This window comes from Aedes aegypti, chromosome 1 (genome assembly GCF_002204515.2).
Source record: "Aedes aegypti strain LVP_AGWG chromosome 1, AaegL5.0 Primary Assembly, whole genome shotgun sequence".
NCBI classification, from domain to species: Eukaryota; Metazoa; Arthropoda; class Insecta; order Diptera; family Culicidae; genus Aedes; species Aedes aegypti.
In genome coordinates this window covers 74,450,867-74,472,220 of record NC_035107.1, presented here as the reverse complement: position 1 = coordinate 74,472,220, position 21,354 = coordinate 74,450,867, and the positions used below count along the sequence as shown (strand labels likewise).

General features: G+C 40.7%; 1 protein-coding gene across 1 annotated transcript; it reads left to right on the top strand.

Moving 5' to 3' along the window:
• The first annotated feature begins 562 nt into the window (after positions 1-562).
• Positions 563-12,806, top strand: LOC5569919 (cytochrome P450 4c3). The gene is made up of 4 exons (XM_021840120.1): positions 563-786; positions 11,400-11,679; positions 11,743-11,812; positions 11,873-12,806. Exons 1-4 carry the CDS (start codon positions 613-615, stop codon positions 12,792-12,794), a joined length of 1,446 nt encoding a protein of 481 aa, XP_021695812.1. The 5' UTR covers positions 563-612; the 3' UTR covers positions 12,795-12,806.
• Positions 12,807-21,354: the final 8,548 nt, after the last annotated feature.

The following is a 21,354-nucleotide window of genomic DNA, read 5'->3' as shown; positions in this document are numbered from 1 at the left end:
TGTGCCTAAGTGGCACTTATCATTACAAAATATCTGAAATCCTTCCGATCATCCGTATTCAAATGCATCTCAGTTCGACTGAAACCGAAAGCTAGCCACGATGGAATCAATTTTCGAATCACATTACTGCTGTGAGCTCTTATGGGCCCCATCATTTCCCGATACAGAAGTAACTATTCTTCCCGATCAAAAAGGTATAACTGAAAAATAACTCAATAATATCAACAGCTTTTTTTATTTACATTAACGTTTTTTTGTATTTGGACCTTTTGAAACATGTTGAAACACTTAACAATTATATGACATTATAACAAGATCAGTTATAGTTATGAAATTTCTGTTTGAAATAATATACCCAATTTGTAACAACCTTTGTTACACATTCTGACTTTAATCGTTTTATTATATCTTATTTTGTTATAATACAGAAAATAATATCAAGGCCTATTATAATTATAATATCATTTCACGGAATTGGTTTTTTTTTTAATGTAACTAGTTATTAATTACAACTCATTTTGTTATAAACTATAGTTTGCAATAACATTTCTGGTTATTATAATTGTGTCATTCCTTTCGGATCGGAATTGCTACAGGGAGCATTCGTTGGCAATGGCAATGGTACTGCGCTCGGCTCTAATTGACTTATTTATCACCTTCTCGTTCGCAGAGTTCCTCGATCGGGTCATTAGCGCCCAGAAGATGTACGGACGCCGGATCGGAATGAGCCGCGCTTGGAACGGGCCCATCCCGTACGTGATGATATCGAAAGCCAGTGCAGTTGAGGTGAGAGAATCCCCGTGGGGGGCACCTGCTAAGTATAATTACCCGAGCAGCTTATAGTACAATACCAAAATATGGTATGCTACGATAGATGCGAGTTATTCGTTCCTGCTCGGATAAAGATCCGATAGTATAAAGCTGAGAGAGAGGAGACAACTCACTGACAACTGGCTATTTTTCTTGGTTTCTTTGATTTCTTCTTCTCATGTTCGGGTTGTGCACAATGGTTCGGAGAGCACAAACTGGGTCAAAACTATTTTCACATCCCATTTGTTATCAAAAAGATCACAAAATTTAAAAATTTCAATAGCAATTTGAGTCCAATCGACAATAATTAGAGCACAGGAAAACAACCTGAATTTTCAATCACATCCAGTTCAAGTTTGTCCAAATTTTGACGGTTTTTCACGCTCTGTCCTTCGAATGTGCGGTTTTCCAGTGACAGTTGATGACAGGTTTCCTTGACTTTTGAGAGCTCGCAATCTAAGCCAGCTGTCTCCTCTCTCTCAGGTATAAAGGCAAGACTTAAAGAATGGTTTCTATTAAATCAGATATGCGATGTTCGAAGTCACCGCTTCAGCTGAAGCAATCCATGTTGGTGTATAATTTACTAATATTCTTTTTTATCGTATTTCGTTTCTCTAATTGATCCAATTAATTTTCGAATATTTTGAATTCGAATGCTCGTTTTTTGAATGGCAAAGAGGATGAGCTATTTGATTTTCTAACAGTTGATAACATTCATATAGCCGTTACTACATAAACTTATTTGAAACCTGGATCCAGACTCAAAAAAGTTCCAAACTTTTTTGTTTATCGTAATGATTGACTGGATGGAGCTTGCTGTGGAGTTGCTGTCATCATTCATAGACATATAAAACATTAACTTTTTCCAAAACTGTAGCTATCCAAATGTACCAGTGAAACCTAAGCGATATTGATTCCATAAATTTACAATTTTATTGGATGGTGGCCATCAACGAAATCAAAACAAAGGGCCAGATAAAAAATTTCGATTTCATCGACCTGCTCACGTGCTTATTGTCAGACACCGGACGAAATTTGATTTCTCGTTGGCAATGAATCACACAGCCGAACCGGTATTTTGGCTGAAGAAGTTCCTCCGTTTTGGACTTGATCGTAATTTTCGTCATTTAAATGTTGATAACGATGGATCGTTGGAGTAGGTAGCTGGGTTTTATCTTTTATGATTGATTAATCAAAGAATTTACGAGATTGATCAGAGCCGTTTCGAGCCATAAAAGATTTAATGTCACCCTTCTCACAACGTCACCAATCAGGCTTATTTACATTTAACACGAAATGAGTAACTTATATTCTGCATGGAATGGACCTGTTTCAGCCTTTCAAGATGCAAAAGGAGGACCTGCATTGCTTCAGCTATTAAAGATGCAACCAAATATTTGGCATTGAGACTATGTTTTCTGAAACTAAATATTTTTACGACTCGTGTTGCATCAACATTAACTACGAATGAATAAATGCACCTTGCTTGGAACGATGAATCTACACAATTTTACATAAGCTTTGTGACTTGTATTCTCTGATTTTGAAACTCGGTCAGCGTCAAATCATCGGTTCAGGGATCCTTGTAACCCTTCGTCATATTATATTATCTTAGGAAAACTGGATATAAATAGTTAGTAGTAGTAGCAGAGATCAGGAAAATTGCATTTTGTCAGATGAATGAAAGATGATCGAATAGTGGAAGCGATCACACGATGCACATCTGAATGGAACTTAGGAAGAGTCACAATAACTTAACCCTCAAGAGCCCGGGACAAGACAATATGTAAGGTTCAAATGGTTCGTTCTCAGAAACTCCTTACTTACTTCTTCTTCTTCTTGGCATTACATCCGCATTGGGTAAGAGCATGCTCTTCAGCTTAGTGTTCAATGAGCACTTCCATGGTTATTAACTGAGAGCTATTTGTGCCAAAATTACCATTTCTTGCTTATAGCCTGATAAACTTGTATGCAAGTTAACTGGATTCGACGAATAAAGCATTTTTAATAGTCAATACCTCATAAACCAGACGTACTGTGACATTTTTGAAAATGACGGTAGTTTCAGCGACCTCTAATTAACTAAACGGCGGTATTTTAGTGCTTGAGACAATAATTTGTTCCTCTGTATTATATGTATTAGTTCAGATTGATTCTAACCATCAAGATGGCACATTTAGGCATTGCAGAATTCGTTTTCATTTGATTTCGTAGCGGCGAAGCGAAAGCAAGCGAAGCAAATAGGCGGTCCATGATCAGTAATGTTTCAGAAGTTGTAGCGAGCTTGATAAATAACGGCGGAGAACGAGGTAACACTCATTTCTCCCGCTTATTTGCCGTTGGAGCAGGTTTTTATTTGACAGTCGTGATAAATAGTCCCAAAACATCCTATAGCAAAAGTGCCCCCAGGTTTTGATGGGTTTTATCATGCACTGTTAATGATAAGCAGACTCTTATGATGTGTTGCGGATCATGATTGTTACAGTGAGAGATACTCTTAATTTTCTCAAAGTTCAATCCCTGGGCACATCCAGGATACCTTGGAATCTCTTGTAGAAGGGGACAGTATATCAAGGGAAGTTTTCAAACAGTTTTGAACCCTTTCTTGCGACACACCAAGCTTCATGGTTTTACAAAACAAATACAATGGAAGACATTTCAATCACTTTTGGCGACATTGACCACTTCCTGGCATTGTCCAGGGATGTGGTGCCCTGAAAGGAATGGTCACTTTTGAAATTATTTTAAAACCTTTGCGACATTTCAAACTTTTTGGCTTTGTAAAACTACTCAACTAGAGTTGTCATGTCTATTACGGCTTAACCAGCCGACGGTGTTTTGGAAATATCTGAAGGTCGTAAACACATAAGTCAATTTGGACAAATTGAGATGTAAAATTGTGAATAATAATACAACCGTTCTGGTGGGCTTCGATCCCACGACTCCCAATACGCTAGACTGAGCGCGTTAACCAGCGGGTAACGGTTCTGCAGCGCAATCGGCCAACCTGAAACCAAAGTCCGTCACGATCCCATTTTCTCCTTCACAACTCTACATCTCCTTCGGCTCTCTGAGATGCCCAATTCGACTCTCCTAAGCGTGCCTACGAACAAGAGTGAGAGATTACCTGAAGGTTCATGCCATTTTGAGCTTCAGCTAACTGACTTTCTTAGTAATTCCAATTCTGTCTGCGTCAGCTCTCGCTTTCGTGTACCGCTCTTTGGTCTGTCGGTTACCGGCCACAAGCATACGACTTCTGGCGACATTCTTCTCGTCTGTCACTCTTCATCGAACCAGTCGTTTCGTCTTCGTCAGCTTCAAATGACAGGACGTATTTTTAAAGAAATTACAGGATGTGTTCCCAAAGAAACTATTGTATTTATTTCCAACGATTCTCTTTAGGTATGTTAAGATCTACCCCTATAAAAAAAAATTGGAAAAATTTCTGAAAAAACTTATAAAACTAGTGTAATATATAATAAATTTCTTCATTTTGCTAACGAGTTTGGGATAGAATGCCGTGCATAATGAAAAGAGTATACCAAAACAATTTCTGTAACTCTATTTGTTTGGTTCAAGTCAGCTCAAACAATTGTGAATTAATTCATCAGCCCTCAATGTTGCCAGTAAAAACTGTTATTTCAAATAATTTAGTTTTAGTGTTGCTACAGATTAAGGATGTAACATGCATGATCGAATGACCGCAACTTACAATTTTAGTTCAACTTCTGCACTTTTGTCGTCCGTTTTCTTTTCCTGACCAACGTCTTGTGTCCGTTGTCTGTGATCAAATTATCATTCTAGTTTGTCTTTATATAGTAATTTGTGGTTTTTACCTCTTTATCCTGAATCTGCTTATTTTCCGTAATATTTGAATGAACCCTTAATAAATTTAGCAAACTTACCATCTTCTGCAACTTAAAGTTTACGACCGCTTCAGAAATCTTCAAATTTGCTCGATACTATCTTTTTCTCTACAAACTTCTACTAAAAATCACACGCTGTTTCCACTTTCCACCATATACTTTCCGCTCAACTGTATTTTTTTTTTATTTGCTGATTTCAGGCTAAGACCATGGGTGGTCCATCTCACCGCTGCTATATGTTGTCTAGCTTTGCTTGTTCGCTTTGTTTATTCAGTGGTCTATATCTGGTCGATGTTAAATTTCCATTTTTATTTCTTTAAGGAAATTTGTTATGCACTTCAGTTCCGCCTCCTTTCCGTCTGTGAAGATCTCTTTCAATGGCTTGTACGTTTCCAATACGTTGTATTTCATTCGGACCATGATCCATTTTATGCAGTGGTACAAAGTGTGCTCTAACGTCTCTTCTTCTTGGCATAGATCACATTGGGAATCTGTGACCCAACCCCAATTCCCTTTTCTGTCCTTTGTCATACAGTGGTTCGACCGTATTCTGTTCAGAACTATCTTCTCTTGTGTCGTGAGTGTTGTGTTCTTGCACCAGATTTTTTTACCTGGCTCTTCAGCGAATTCGAAGTGTAGTCTTCCTTTTTCTTCAGATATTAGTTTGTAGTTAGTCCTCCATTTGTTCCAGATTGTTCTTTTCGCTAGCTTGATTGTGTCGTCCATCGTCGATTTGTTGAGATTTGTTATTGGTCCTTCTGCTGCTTTAACTGCCAGTTGATCAACCTTTTCGTTCCAACGTATGCCGACATGACTTGGCACCCATTGGATATAAATTCTCTGGCCTTTATCTGTGCACCTGCCCAACTTATTTCTTTAACTACGTTGTTTGATTGCATGTGCGTCTTGGACTTGAGCATTTTACACGCACTTCTGGAGTCAGTGACTATTACTGTTTCGGTGTAGTTTGTTGTGATGCATAATTTGATCGCCTCCTTTATCGCCATAAGTTCAGCGTTCGTGATACTTGTATTTGGGTTGATTTTTTCAGTCACATGTGTACCATCTCCTGTATCCAAGGCTGCGATGGCCGTACCTGTTTTGTTTTTGGCCGCATCCGTGAAAATTTTCTTGACTTTACTGTAGCGTGTGTTCATGAGCTCCGTTACCAGCTTTTGCCATATTAGCTGGTTTACGTCTGATTTCTTGTCGTTTACCACTGGAACATTGTCGAATACTGTGTCCTTTTTGCTTTTCCATGGAGTCCCTTCTTGTTCTTCTGATTTTGTGGCTAGTTGTTTTAGAACCGCCTGATGTTCTACTGTCAGTTGGGTTGAATACGTTCCGTTGCTTTTCTTTTCCGTTATTGCTTTTTCAAGGATTTTTTTGTTTGGGTTTTTCCCATTAAGCGTTTTGATTATGTCCTTTAGTGCTAGCCACTCCACCCTGTTAGACATTGGCATTAGTCTGCTGTCAGCTAACATAACGTTAATTGGTGTGCTCCTGATGTACCTCATGGACACTCTAACGCAGGAATTCAGAGACGTCTCCAGCTTGTTCCTGTGTGTTTGTGCGGCATTTCCGTATATTTGTGACCCATATTCTAATTTCGATCGAATCATCGCGTTTCCAATCCTTTGAAGGGTTTCTGGGATTGATGGACTTGTTTTATTGGCTAGCATCTTCATCAAGTTTGTGCTTTTCTCCGCCTTCGTTTTCATTGTTTCGATGTGCTTTCTGTGGCTTAAAGACCTGTCAATGGTGTACCCTAGGTGCTTGTGTGTATTTTGGAGTTCGATGGCTTGACCTTTGACTCGTATTGCGATTCTATCGTCAGGCAGTCTGCTGAAGTTTATTACTGCGCACTTTGCTGGGTTTATTCGTAGTCCTTTATCGTCCATTCTTGTCGACAGTTTTTCCATGAATCTGTTCGCCTTCCCAATGACCTCGAAACCTTCTCCTACGATGATGGCCGCAAAATCATCTGCGTATTGGGTGAGGATTACGCCATCCTCTGCTAGTTGATGTAGGTCGGCGGTGTATAAGTTGAATAGCAGAGATGATAGGGGACAACCTTGCGGCACTCCTCTGTTGACTATCGTTTCTACTAACGATTCTGATGCCGTGATTTCTATTTTTCTTTCCTTCAAGTACTCAAAGATCCATCTCTTTGTGTCTTCAGGGATTCCAGCTTTTCCTAGAGTGTCCAGTAATTTCTGCCCATCCACTTCGTCAAAAGCCTTACTGACGTCTAGAAATATTGCGATACAATTTTTCTTGTTCGCTTTAGCTTCTTTGATAGTGTTCACTACGTAATTCACGTTGCTTATTGCTGAATGCTCTTTTCTGAAGCCGAAAGAAAGGGCCGGAAGAAGATTATGCTCCTCTGCATAGTTATAGAGCCGGTCTTTCACGAAGGTGTTTATTATTTTGATGAATACGTTCATTAACACAATTCCTCGCTTTGAGGCTATGTCGTCGGGATCTTTATCCGGTTTCTGTATTAAGACTAGTTTGCTGGTTCTCCATTTCTCTGGTATCTCCTTCGATTTCCATACTGTGTTGAGTTGGTTGCAGACTTCTGCAAGGATGTCCGGCCTCAGATTTTTAAGGATTTTGTAGGAGATGTTGTCCACTCCTGGAGCTGAGCGGTCCTTTTTTTTCTTCAGCATGTTCCAAAACTCCTCAAAACCTAGGACTTCTTGTGCTCGGTCCTCTTCTCGCTCCTTCGGTGTTGGAATGAACCTCAGCTCCTCCGTTTTCTGCTTGTAGTTACTTTTTACGAAGCTTTCTGCTAGTTTTTGCTCTGGGTTGTGCTCTGCTCCTCGCTTTTTTCCGGTCAATGCTGCATCCAGACCCCGGATGATATTCCAGATTTGTTTTGGTGGCGTTCCTTCGTCTATTTTTTCCTTCAGTTCTCGTTCATATTTGCGTTTCTCCTTTCGTACTGTCCTTTTGAATAATGCTCTTGTTTTCTGTAGCTCCAACTGTGCCTTCATGGATTTTCTTTTGTTGTAGTCCTTCAACTTCTCTCTTTTTATGTTGTACATTTGCTGTATTTCGTCGTTCCACCATTTATTCAGGTAGTTAGCCTTTTTGTTTTTATTGTGTAGCTTGCTTCTTCTATTTTTTCCTCGAATACTTCCTGCATTTCCTCAGGGTTGTAGAGGAATTGAGGTTGTATAGTATTGAGGCCTTCAATCGCTTTTTCCACATTTACTTTCTTCGTTGATTTTTCCACAATAGGTATTGATGTTTGCAGCTCCATCACTATGATCAAGTGGCTGCTACCGAATTCTTCCTCTAAAACTGCCCACTCCATTTTTACTGCCAAGTCCTTTGTAGCAAATGACAGATCAATTGCGGTTGGTGAACAGTTTATCCTAGCGATTGTTGTTGGATGACCGTCGTTGAGCAATACTAGTTTAGGCCTCTCCAGCTCGTTTGCCACTGTCCTTCCTCTTTCGCATGGCCGGGTTTCTTCTTCTTCCCATAAGGGGTGACGAGCGTTGAAGTCCTCGGTCAGTATGATCTCACCGTTTATTGTGTCCATCGTTTTGAATAGTTCCTTAATTTTAGTTACCGTGTTCTTCGTTAGTTGCTTATCTGGGGGCACATATACGGATATTATTGTGAAGTTGATTTCCAGATTTTTCGTCTTCACGGCTACGATTTCGAGAGGGTCTAGATTGCCAATTTGGACCTCTTCGAATGCTACTTCTTCCTTGAGTAATAATCCCACTCCTCCAAATCCTTCCTTTCTGCGTTTCGTTACAAGCTTGTATCCCTTAATTTTATACCTTTCGTCTGGCTTCAGCCAGATCTCCTGTAAACTGGCTACAGTTATTTTTTCCTTGTTTAGGAACACGTAGAGTTCCTCCCTGGTTTGCATTGGCCTTAATGACTGGATGTTGTTTTGTAGAATCTTGATCGTTTTATTCGCCATTGTTCTGGGTGTTCTGCTCTGTTGACTTAGTGTTGATTTCTTCTTGCGTAGCCATGTTGTTCACCAGTTCCTCAATAATTTCGCCGATCACCGTGCTAGTTTTGATGATGACTTCCTCGTACCGGATTTCCGTTTGCTTGTCGTACACTTCGTCCTTGATCGCCTCCTGCAGTTGTTTTAACTTCCCGACTAGTCGTACATTCCTCCAGAAGGCTCTTATTTCCACTAGTATGCGTTCGATGTCTGTGCTCTTGTAGGGATTGTCCGGCATAGTCCTGATACTTGTGCTTGACTTGTCCAAGTGGGTCCTCTCTTGTCTCGTGTAGCAGCTATTTGCACCGCCGCTCACAACCCTGGGGCGGCTTGATGACTCCGTCTCTGGTTGCGTACCCCTAGGCAAAGCATAGCTGTTTGATGTTCGATCCGGTTTGCGTTGCCATGCTCTCCTTGTGCTGATGGTTGTTCCTACATCTGATTTGCCTTCGTCGACGTCTAGCGGTGGGAATTCTTCCTCATAGTCCTCCAGCAGTTGAAACCGGTTTTGGAGGAAACTATTTCTCGCTTCTTGGTAGGTTAGCTTTTCTTGTTGCATTTGCTGGACGATTTTTGTCTGCTTCATTATCTCCGGACATGCCACGCTGTTTGCTGCATGGTTTCACCGACAGTTGATGCATTGCACTTGACACTGTTGCGGACCGTGTTCATCGTGTCTTACTCCGCAGGAGTTGCATTTTTTCGGTCGTTTGCAATTAATCGATTTATGGCCATATCCCCAGCAGTTCTGGCATTGCTTCACCGGAACAAATAGAGCTCTACTCTGAACTTGTATCCGTACATCTCGACTTTGTTTGGCAATTCCCGGCCCTTGAAAGTTATCCTTACGTTTTTTGTTTTCATCAGCTTCTGGGTTCCATCCATTTTTTGCAGTCTCTCTACCTTCATGATTGGGATGTCCGATTCCATTTCCTCCAACAGCTCTCCATCATCGTAATTCCATGGTACGTCTTTGATGATCCCTATGGTCTGCTTGAACATCTGCGGCACGTTGCACTTCAGGTTCAGGTCGTTCAGCTCTGCTCGTGCTAGCTTGCTTGCTTCTTCCGTCGACCCGAAAGTTACCTTGAATCGAAATTTCCCAATCATTTCGATTTCCTGGAAACCTGCTACGTTTCTGGATTTCAGGCACTTTCCCACGTCCACGGGGTGTTTTTGAGTTGGCTGCTCGTAATCCGCTGGCTCTAGGTACACGACCTCACCTGTCCAGTCTCTCTCGGTGCTCTTTCTGGTCCCGGTCTGTGTTGCGTCCTGTCTTTTGGTGCTTGCTGTCTTCTTGATCTCCTTTTGTTTCATTGCTGTCTTCTGATACTGCATCCTTGTCTGAATTTGTGTGCTTCTTCGGCTTCTTCTCATCGTGATTTGAAAAACTGACTTATTCACTTAATCTTTTAACTATTTACTCATTATATATTTTTTATTCTTCTCTTATATGCTGAAGGATTTTCTTTGATAACAATCGTTTTTCTCTTCTTCACCTATTCTAAAAGGTTCTTTTCTTGCACTACTTTTCTGTTCTTTTTTTTGTTTTTGGAAACAGCGCCCTGTTGCTGTATTTTTCGCACTACTTCTGACTTTTATTTATTTTCTATTTACCTTTCATGACGACAATTCTATCGCATCTGTCATCTCTTCTTCTGCATTCTCACCTTTCGCTGTCAACGGGCACTCACATCTCACCCCTCAACGACGCGGCAGTGCTGCCAGAACATTTTTAGGTCGATAACACCAGCAATCACATTCTGTAAATAAGGCTATCCATGAGGACTTTTTGTGATAGGACTGACAACTAAAAGTGTGAATGCAACCGAAATGAAAGAGTAAACAAATCATGCGAGTGTTATCGGAGCTTTACATTTTCCTTTGTAATCGAAAGTAACTCCGATCGCGAAACGTCAAAAGCACATGGTAAACAAAAAAACCAGCTGATCGCAGCTGTCTCATGGATTGCCTTATAGTAACCCGACCAGTGGATTACAACAGAGTTATAATAGATTTTGTTACCCATTTAATGCGTTCTTTCTAACAAAATATGTTATAATGTTGGCTAGTTAGTAGTTAAAATAACAAAAATTATAACACAACACAATAAACAAAATTGAAACAAAATATGTTATAATTTAAACATTATTTTACTAATTTTGATATTTTCCATAAAAAAAATATAACAAAATATGTTATACGCAACTGATCTCAAATGTATCGTAACAAATTGTGTTATAATTATGTTTCAGTTTGAAACAAATTTTAAACAGAATTTGTGATTAGAACTGATTTTGTTTTTATTGTGTTATAATTCCATCCATGCTTCTGACAAAAATGAAACAAGATTTGTTATTTGTTATAAATCTTGATATAATTATGCTACAATTTTGATTTAATCCACTGGTCGAGAAAGGCTGGTTTGCTATTGTTAAGAAAAGTAATCGCCTATCTCGATGCGTGGAAAATTTCTTCCAAGAAATGGTCGAGAAAGTCACAATTCTTTGATCGCAGTTGAGCGAATTTTACTTACTTACTTTCACATTAGTTTGACATTTTCATAAAATATGTGGACATATTTTTTCCAATGAAAGCTAAGGTACATTACTAAATTAAAGTCTGTTTTCCCTTCTTAATATTCTGCTTCATATAGATGATCTCCGACCTTCCCTTTCTTCAAAAAAATCAGTTCAATAAACTTCTTTAACTGTTTTCCATTCCTTACTCTCATTCGCCAACAGCCCATACTGAGCAACCCGAAGCTGGTGGAGAAAAGCGTCGATTACGACTTTATGAAGCCCTGGTTGGGCAACGGCCTGCTCACATCCCGGGCCAGCGTGTGGCACCCGAGGCGAAAGACACTGACCCCAGCGTTTCATTTCAAAATCCTTTCCGAATTTGTCAACATCTTCCACAAGCAGGCACTGGTCATGAACGAGAAACTGGCTGAACAGTTGGATAACACCGCTGGGTTCGACATCGTGCCCTTCACCACGCTGTGCGCTTTGGACATCTTTTGCGGTAAGTTTCGCCGCATTCGATAAGGATTGGCAACTGAATTTAATGGTTTTGTTCTAATTACAGAGACCGCCATGGGATGCCCGGTAAATGCTCAGAAAAACTCCGACTCGGAATACGTACGAGCCCATAAACTGTAGAGTTTGAACATCCCTTTGCTTACTTCAGTTCTTATCAAATTTATCTCTTGTTGTAGGATCGGCAAGATCATCCGCAATCGGTTGCAGAAAGTTTGGCTGCGGCCGGACTTCATCTTCAAGCACACCGAGGACTATCGGAAGCACCAAGAGTGCCTACAAGTGCTTCATAACTTCTCCGATCGAGTGGTCCAGGAGCGAAAAACAGAGATTGTAGCGAAGCGGCGCCAAGCCGAAGACCTGATCGACCTCAACAATAACAACGTGGCAGACGAATCAATCAGTTGCTGTCGCAAGAAGCAATTGGCGTTCCTCGATCTTTTGATCGAAGGATCTCTGGACGGAAATGGTTTGACTGATTTGGACGTGCGAGAGGAAGTTGATACCTTTGTAATCGGAGGTCACGATACGACCGCGGCAGCAATGGCCTGGATCCTACTGCTGCTGGGATCTGACCAGAAAATTCAAGATCGCGTCATCGACGAGATCGATGGGATCATGAACGGAGATCGCGACCGAAGGCCCACCATGCAGGAACTAAACGACATGAAATATCTCGAATGCTGCATCAAGGAAGGACTTCGCCTGTATCCAAGTATTCCGCTGATTGCTCGCAGGCTGACGGAAGATGTTCAGGTTGATGACTACATCATTCCGTCGGGAACGACGACCTTGATCGTGGTGTATCAACTGCACCGAGACCCCAGCGTATTCCCGAACCCGGACAAGTACAATCCGGATAACTTCTTGCCGGAGAACTGCAGCGGACGACATCCGTACGCTTACATTCCCTTCAGTGCCGGTCCACGGAACTGTATCGGACAGAAGTTTGCTATCCTCGAGGAGAAGATGGTTCTGTCCACGGTGCTCCGGAAATTCCGTATTGAAGCCGTGGAACGACGAGAAGATGTCAAACTGCTCGGTGATCTTGTGCTGCGACCTCGTGATGGTCTGAAAATAAGAGTCAGTAGAAGACTGTAGCCTAATGAAATGTACAATACCAACTAAAATAATATACCAAGAATAATTAGTTTTAACAAACGTCCAAAGCCGTACCCAGACCGTACAACACCATCGATTGTATCACATAAGTAAATCAATCCACGTCGACACATCAATAAAAAATGCATTTTATATTCATTCATAAATGGGAAGCAACAGTGTTTTTCTTTCTTTTATGTTGGTCAGTCACTTGGCAAACAGCAGGCAAAAGCTCGCTTTCAAGAAATGAAGAAGCTGGAACAAACACCTCTGCGCGTGGTTGCAGGAATGGTGCAAAAGGTTAATTGAAGTCAAAGCTACAGATGGGCATTTGCACGTTTCCTGGTAACGCATGGCAGGGCGTAGGAGCATCATAAAACTAAGAATTATATTGCAGAAATAGTGTGTTCGAGTATTTTATTTCGTTTGGGACAACGCGTGGCATGTTGTTTTGTGTACAACATTTTACATGAATTAATTTTTAAATCACATTCATTATTTAATGGAGTAGTGCAGCGAAAATATTAAATGCTTGAATTTTATGCTTTATGTTTTATGCAAGAGCCAATTAAAGCAAATTTTTATTTGATTAATCTGCTCCAATTTGTGAGAATAATGCGAACGGGTTTCAAGAATAAAATATTTTCGAAGTCATTTTACTGGAAAAAAAATGTGATTAACGTGTAAGGTTATAAACAATTTGAAATATGTTAAATCTAAAAAATCTACACTTTTCTCTAATACAATAAATTGTGTGACTTCACTCCAGAACAAAAATACACATAATTGTCCTCCAACGCATGATTTTTTAAATTCTTACTCATCTAAACAGACCACAAAATCTGTCGATAAGACAAAAAATCCAAAATATATTAATGCTAGACGATACTAAAGACAGTGGAGATCGAAATCCTAGTTGGACTGAATGGTAAAATAATTAATTCGGTTTTGGATTTACTTACAATTTTCCCACTAAAGAATTCAGATATTTATTATATTCATAATTACTGGCATAAGACATTCAAATGTTCAGAAAAAAAGAAGCTACTCAAAGCTCTAACTAGCTTCTTGATGACGATTTTCCAAGCTTACATAAGAAGCATTTCCAGGCATCAAGGAAAAACTTGTCCAAGCTTCTTGAAGAAACGTTTTGACACTTCTAGTACAAGTTTTCTATGCTTCCATTGACTGGACTCGGAAAAAAAAACACACAAAAATGATCACCAAAAATTAATTTTAAATCGAATACTTCACGAATTTTCTGGGGTTAAATAACTATATAAATGCAATATTTAGGCATAATTTAATTACTGAATTTCCTCCCCAAAGTTGAGTACTCGTACAAGGGACCACATTAACGCCCTTTGCTTCATACCAATCCATTACAGGCTTGACGTAATGGCACGAAGCGAGATCCGGCCAGAACAGCGTGGGACCACGGTGAGACTGGAAGAAAGGCAGCAAGCTCTTCTGCTAGCATTCCTCTCGATAAAGCTGCCCGTTTATGGTGCCGGTTGTAAAGAACGTCTTGCTGTACCGTATGCACTCGCAGATCGCCTGCCACAACAGGTACTTCTTCGCAAATTTGTCGATCTTTCTCATCCGGAACCTCCATGCGGGGCGTACCGACAAGAAAACTCGAGGCTGGGAATTTGCTTGGTGTCCGCCTTGATGTATTCTCTATGACGAGACAGCCTGGCTTGACCAGCCACTCACGGTACAGCTTCCGCGCACGCAATTTGGCCACCGTGTTTTTCTTGTCTGTCCGGTTTGACGCCTTCCTGACCTTAAAAACACGTGGCCCAGCCCGCTTCACAGTCTGCTAGAGACGAATTGACCTTTTTGGCCACGTCTCGGATGGAAAAGATCGGGTTATTCTTAAAGTACTGCCTTATCTTCCGCGCCTTCTCTAGGTATTCCGTTTTCGGTTTTCGGCCCCTCTCAGCGCGTCGCTCGATGGTCTTCGTCTCCTGGAACATCTTCACAACGGGGGACACGGTGGAATGGTGGATTCCAAGCCTTTTGCCGGTCCATCTTTGCGGCTGACCAGGATTATCGATCACCGCGCCCAAGATTTGCTGGCGTAACTCTTTTTGTTTCGAATGCATTTTGAAAACTACTTGACAGATAGCGATAAAATTTTGCACACATAAACATAACACTCTATACTAGTATTACCCAAATTTCATTAATTTTTATCCAATGAAAAGTAGCGTTTCTAAGCTTCTAGAAAAAGTTGTCTTTGCTTCAGGAGTAGCTTATCAAAGCTTCTGGAGAAACTTTTTCAAGCTTCTATAAGAAGCAGTTTATAAGCTTGAAGAAAAATATTTTCCAAGCTTCTAGGAGAAGCGTTTCCATGCTTTTATAGTAAATGTTTTAAGCTACTAGAAGAAGTTTATCAAACCTTCTAGAGAATCTTTTCCAAGCTTATATGAGATGCAATTCCAGGCTTCTATGGAAGCAGTTCCAGCTTCAAGAAAATACTTCTCCAAGTTCCTAGGAGAAACGATTTCAAGCATCTACGACAAGCTTTCATAACATGTTTTCTACGCTCCTACTCTACTCTTTTTTTCTGAGAGGCGCTTATCCAAACTTCTGAAAAAAAAATTTTTGCAAACATCTGGTAGAAGCTTCTTGAAAGATATTCAAGCTTCTGGGAGAAACTTTTCCAAGCGTCTGGGCGGAGATTTTTCAAGCTTCTTGGAGAAACTTTGGACGGCTTTTTAGGAAAACTTTTCCAATTTTCTTTAAGCTTTGAGAAGAAATATTTCCTAGCTTCTAGAAGAAGCTTTTCGATGCTTCTGGATGAAACTTTTCCAGAGCTTCCAAGCTTCTAGGCGAAGTGGTCCCAAGCATCTCGAAAAAAGTGTTTCTAGGTGAAGCAAATCAGAGCTCTTACTAAATCTTTCCAAGCCTCTAGGAGACATTTTTCCAGGATTCTGGGAAAAGCTGTTCGAAGCTTCTAGGAGAAGCTTTTCCAAGCTCTCCGAAGAAATTTTTAACAACTTCGAAGGGAACTTTTCCAAGCGTCTAGAAGAAGCCTTTCTATACAGTAGCATTTCATTCCATGCAACCAGAAAAAGCTTTTTTAAGCTGATAAAAGAAGTTATTCTAAGCTGTTAGGAGAAGCTATTCCAAGCAACTAGCAAAATCTAACCTTAGCTTCTTGGCAATGTTTTAGCAAGCTTCTTGAAAAACTTTGGTATATTTCTGCGAGACGCTTTCCCAAGCTTCACTTTCAAGGCTCTAGAAGAAGAGTTTGGCAAACTTCTTGGAAAAGATTTTCCATGTTTTTACAAACTTCTAGAAGAAGCTCTCAGGGTGGACTTTTCAAACTGCTGAGAGAAGCTTTTCCGTTCTTCTGGGAACAAACTTCCTAGTTTCTGGGAGAAGATTTACTATGTCTTTGGGAGATACATTTCCTTATCTCAAAGAGACGCTTATCCAAGTTTCAGAGGAACGCTTTCCTGAACTTCTGAGAAAATCGTTTTTATTCTTCTGTAAAAAGTTTTTCAATGCTCATGGGAAAAAAAAAATCTGGAATAAATTTTTCTAAGCTTCTTTGAAAAGCTTTCAAAAGCTTCCGAAAGATTTTTTCTGTTTTTTAAGCTTCAGGGAAAAGCTTATCCTATTCAGCATGACCATGTTGAGGGTCGTGGGTTCGAATCCCGCTGGTCCAGGATCTTTTCGGGTTGGAAATTTTCTCGATTCCCAGGGCATAAGAGTATCTTCGTACCTGCCACACGATATACACATGCAAAAATGGTCAATCGGCAAAGAAAGCTCTCAGTTAATAAATGTGGAAATGCTCATAAGAACACTAATCTGAGAAGCAGGCTTTGTCCCAATTGGGACGTAACGCCAGAAAGAAAAAGAAGAAGAAGAAGAAGCTTATATGAGAAGCTTTGTTCAAGCCTCTTGCAGAAGCCTTTCCAAGCTTCTGGGAGAAGCTACTCCAAGCTTCCAGTAGAAGCTACTACAAGCTATTGGAAGCAACTTATCTAAGCTTTAGAACAAAGGTTTTTAAAGTTGATGGGAAAAGATTTTCAGCCCAAGTAATACTTAATGGAAGTTTAATGATGGCCATGAATAATGCAATCGTCACAGTTTCTTTGAATAGGCGTTCTTAAAAACTCTGATAGCGGACTGTGGGGCAAGCAACTTTAAGCAAATTGTTCTCTAACTTTGTTCGAAGCATATTAAACCCTACATTTAAGTATCATGAAGTGAGTATTACATATCCTCATAAGCACTGTATCATTTAAAATTAAAACAATCTAAAAGTATAAGTTTGGGAGCTTCTTAAATATCATCCAAAACGACGAGCACTATGGGGCAAGACGATCACCGATTTAAAATGAAGTTAAACAATACGTGAAACAGAAATTTCTTTATTTTCTATAAATAACTTCCAAATCAGACTCTTGTTGACAATTTAGGACATATTTCCATGTTTACGGCAATGTCTAAAACCAGTGTTGTAACGTTAGTCGACTCGTTTTCGTTGACATTCGACAGCCTTCGCAAATGGCATTTACAACACGAATGGGCAAATGAACGTACGTAAAAAATGTCATTTGAATGCAGCTAACCACAATGGTGTCGGTACGACATTGTTTATTTGTATCTTTTTTCGCAATAAAAATTGAATTGAATTAAATCACTTTTTATTGAAGGGACTTTCTGCCGTAGGCAGACAGGGTTGGTGGTCTGATGGCTACCGCTTCTGCTTCATAAGCAGAAGGTCATGGGTTCAATCCCAGGCCCGTCCCTTTCCTCGTACTTTGTAGTTGTATATCTCTCACTTGCTTCTATCTTCCATTCTAAATCTATCACACTCAAACTATTCGTTCATAGCAAATGCTAGAACCAGAGACGGACAAGAAACCGTTTCCATTCTTCCACGCGCATTCCTTTCCTTAAGCCTGATTCATAGGCAGTCTGCTAACCACAAAAGCGAACCTCTTTGCCATGCCTTTCCCCAAATCCAAACACTCCCGCATGAACTGGCGTAGATGCAGTGGTATATACGGTCTACGTGGGAGCCAGTATAATGCATCATCGATTCCTCCCCCTTCCCCACATTGGTCTGCATTCTGACGTGGCAGGCACCATTGTCGTCTAAAAATAGAAGATCACCAGCACTTGTACACTGAGGATGCCTGTTAGTCCCAAGGAGTCATTCGGTTGATTCCTTGTGTAAGTGCAGCTGATCTGGCGATACTGGAGTAGCATCCACGGGCGGCCAATCAAGCTCAAGGGACTTTCTGCCGTAGGCAGGTTCATCATGTAACCAGTGGTGCATCTGTCTGTTCGAGGTTGTTGAGATTTTCGCGATGTATTGTGTTCCGTATAGTATTGTTATGTTTTAAAAACCAAGAAAGTGTTTGAGTATTCGTGAGCATCACCTCTTATCGCCCACTGAACAGCATGCTGCCACATCGAAGCAGGCATCACTGGACGAGCAGCACGGGCGGTCATTGGGAGTGGTGTAGAAGGAGCCATGATGGGGGCAAATTTATGAAACTGCGGGAAACTCTAGGTCGAGGGCTCTGCAAAGGACATCCACCATTGCTCTGGATCAGTATCGAGCCATAAGTTAAGCGTCTGTGACAAAATTAGAAAACTCGAACCCAAGCCAGAGCAAGAAGTTTAAGGAGGTAGACAGTGGTAAAAGTGAAAAACTCCGGAACATCCAGGACCCTTGATGTTACCCTTGTTACCTTGGCCATTGCCGTTTAACCGCGTTGGCGTAGAGCGTGGACCGTGGAGTGCGTGTGGTAGACCCGAAGATCTTGAGTGGTCCTACCGCTTCGAAATACGCTGCAGTGCTGTTCGTTACCCTCGAACCCCTGCAAACGAGTGTAGCCATGGACTCTAACCACTCGGCTAAGGAAGGCCCCAGCTTTTAGATGTGTATTTCTCAGCTACCTCGCACCTCCCTGAAGTGAGAGAGGCTGAGATAGAATCATGAATGAAAGCTTGCACCGAATGCGAAGTGAAGTGGAAAACGATAATGCTGTTCAGGAGCAGAATGGAAATGGAAACTGAAATGGATCTGTGGAGAAGAATCGGACCGATTCGAATGAGAAAAAATGGATAGGAACAGGGACGAAAAAATCATGCTCGCTATACTCAGTTCACTGACATTTCTGTGCACTTTTTTCAAATGGGCGAAATTGACATCGACGCCAATTTGAGAAATCATTGATTGAAATTTCCTAACAAAAAAACAATTCCCTATTTCTTTTGCAAACTATTTTCGTGCCACAAATCTGTTTACCAAATATAATATCGATTATCTCAACATTTCGACAATTATCAGATTTAATTTGTATTGATGTTGCTGCTCCAATTTGCGAAAAATATCGTCACGCCCTCTCCAAAATGTAATGCTGATTGCGCCCTTCAGAATATTCGACCTCTGTCAGAGCATAAATCCAAATGCGCCCCTGTGCTGAGTCCAACTGAAAACATAGCTGTCAATTGCGCCAGTTTGTTTATGCTTTCTGCAATCACTGGTAGCAATTGCGCCCATTTGCACCTTTCCTAAATTTATGTTTTTTTATAAGTTTTACCACGTAATACGATGTATTGTATCCGTATGGTTGTGAAATTGTGTTACTAAAAGGCGATTGAGCTTTATATTGCTAGAAATGCGACCGGAAACCTTGTCAGGTACACTTTATCAGGTATGTGAGATGTTCCGATTCTAATACAAGTGGCCAGAGGTAAGTGGACCGAATAGCAGTCTGGGCAACCTACGGTAAAGAAGTTGGCGTTTTGCTCGGCATGTGTTCCATGGCCATAGCAGCAAGTTGAATTGCTGAAAGTTCTCCCACCTACACCCCACTGACTGTCCAACATAACACCCCACTTTTGATTACAATATAGCAGATTTGGGAATTCCACGTGCATTGTAATTGATTGCATGAATCAAAGCATTCATAGATTGACTTATAATAATTATTATTGAACAGTTAATTTGTTAAATTAGCTTCAAAATGTTAAGTGCCCATTATCAAATAACAATTTTAGATTAGCCCTTTTACCACCCCTTATTTTCAATGCTGTAAATGGGCGAATCAGCACTCTAGGAATAAACTTCTCGAAATCCAATTGGGCCCATTTGTTTTTTATGATTTATTTATAGTAAAATCAAAGAAAATTGAAGTTACGTGGCTGTTTTTGAAACTACGCAGCGAGCCTATGCGTCTACTGGGTATAACTAAATTTGTTTATATTTGTTACTTTCGCCCTTTTGAAGAAAGCACACAGATTTATGCCACCATCATTACCGCACTACCACCAATATGATACACGGGAAAAAATCTGATCCCATTATCATGATTTACGAATCATGAAAATTATAAATTGCTCTTGGGACGAAATCATGATTCAGACTCATGATTTTTGAAGCTGAGCTACCACTATCATGATTCAGAGCAACCATTTTCATGAGCTCCAAATCATGACCATGAAAAGCGTTACGCACACGGTGCACCTGTCAAAACGTGTTAAGCAAAGCTTGTGCAAAGCATAGTTGGCTGCGCATTCACGGAAAAGTTGCCCTTTTTTAAAAAAAAAGTTCACTTTTATTGCCGGTTTCCTGCGCCGCTGTTGCTCTACTGTCGTTCCTGCTCTACTAATCCGTTCCTGCTCCGTTGATATCGAGCTATTCCGGCTCTGCAGAACTACCGGTAAGTGAAAAAAACGCATGCATTTCAATACAAATGCTGACAATTTTCCACCGTCTTCTCTGTTTAGCCGTTTCATTCTGTTCCTTTCCTGCCGTGGCTGTTGCCCGTTCCGGCTCCTGTGTACCCGTTCCGGCTCCGCATTGAGGGAAAATTCTTCCGGCTCCGCTCTACTAACTACCGGTAAGTGATACAAAATTAATCCATTTTTGCGCCTGTAATCGAAATCCATTTTGACCATTTTCCACCGTCTTCTCTTTTTAGCCGTTTTATTGTCCCAGTGCCACTGTCGCCATTCCCGCCGCGGCTGTTGCCGTCCAATAGGTGCATCCGTTCCGGCTCCGCATTGAGTGACCAGCTCCGCCCTACCAACTACCGGTAAGTGATACAAAATTAATGTATTTTTGCTCCTCTAATCGAAATCAAATATTGACCATTTTTCACCGTCTTCTCTTCCGTAATAAGCTCCCGATTTTGTTGCCGTTCCGGACGTTTCGTTTTCAGCCTTGGCTGGTTCCGCCCAGTAGGTGTTCCCGTTCCGACTTCCCCCACAACTACCGGTAAGTGTTACAAAATGAATCTATTTTTGCATCTGCAATTGAAATCAAATGCTGACCACTTTCCACCGCCTTCTAATTCGTAATTAGCTTCCATTTCCATTGCTGTTTTGGGTGCCCCATTCCCACTCCTACTATCCTGTCCATAATCATATAGTCAACGTAAGCACTACTGTAGTTTTCAACACAATCTCTGTTGTCTAGCAACAAATAATACAAATTTAAATATTTTTATCAGGCAGACATTCAATCTGCCGCTCCACACATAATTGTCCCATGTTAGTTTTTGACTCTTTCTTTCTGTCT

Excerpts from the sequence above, each read along its gene's own strand:
- LOC5569919 (XM_021840120.1), top strand. The coding sequence starts at position 613 with ATGGCAATGGTACTGCGCTCGGCTCTAATTGACTTATTTATCACCTTC. Across the intron at positions 787-11,399 it reads CGAAAGCCAGTGCAGTTGAG|CCCATACTGAGCAACCCGAA; the intron begins GTGAGAGAATCC and ends ATTCGCCAACAG. Across the intron at positions 11,813-11,872 it reads TACGTACGAGCCCATAAACT|GATCGGCAAGATCATCCGCA; the intron begins GTAGAGTTTGAA and ends CTCTTGTTGTAG.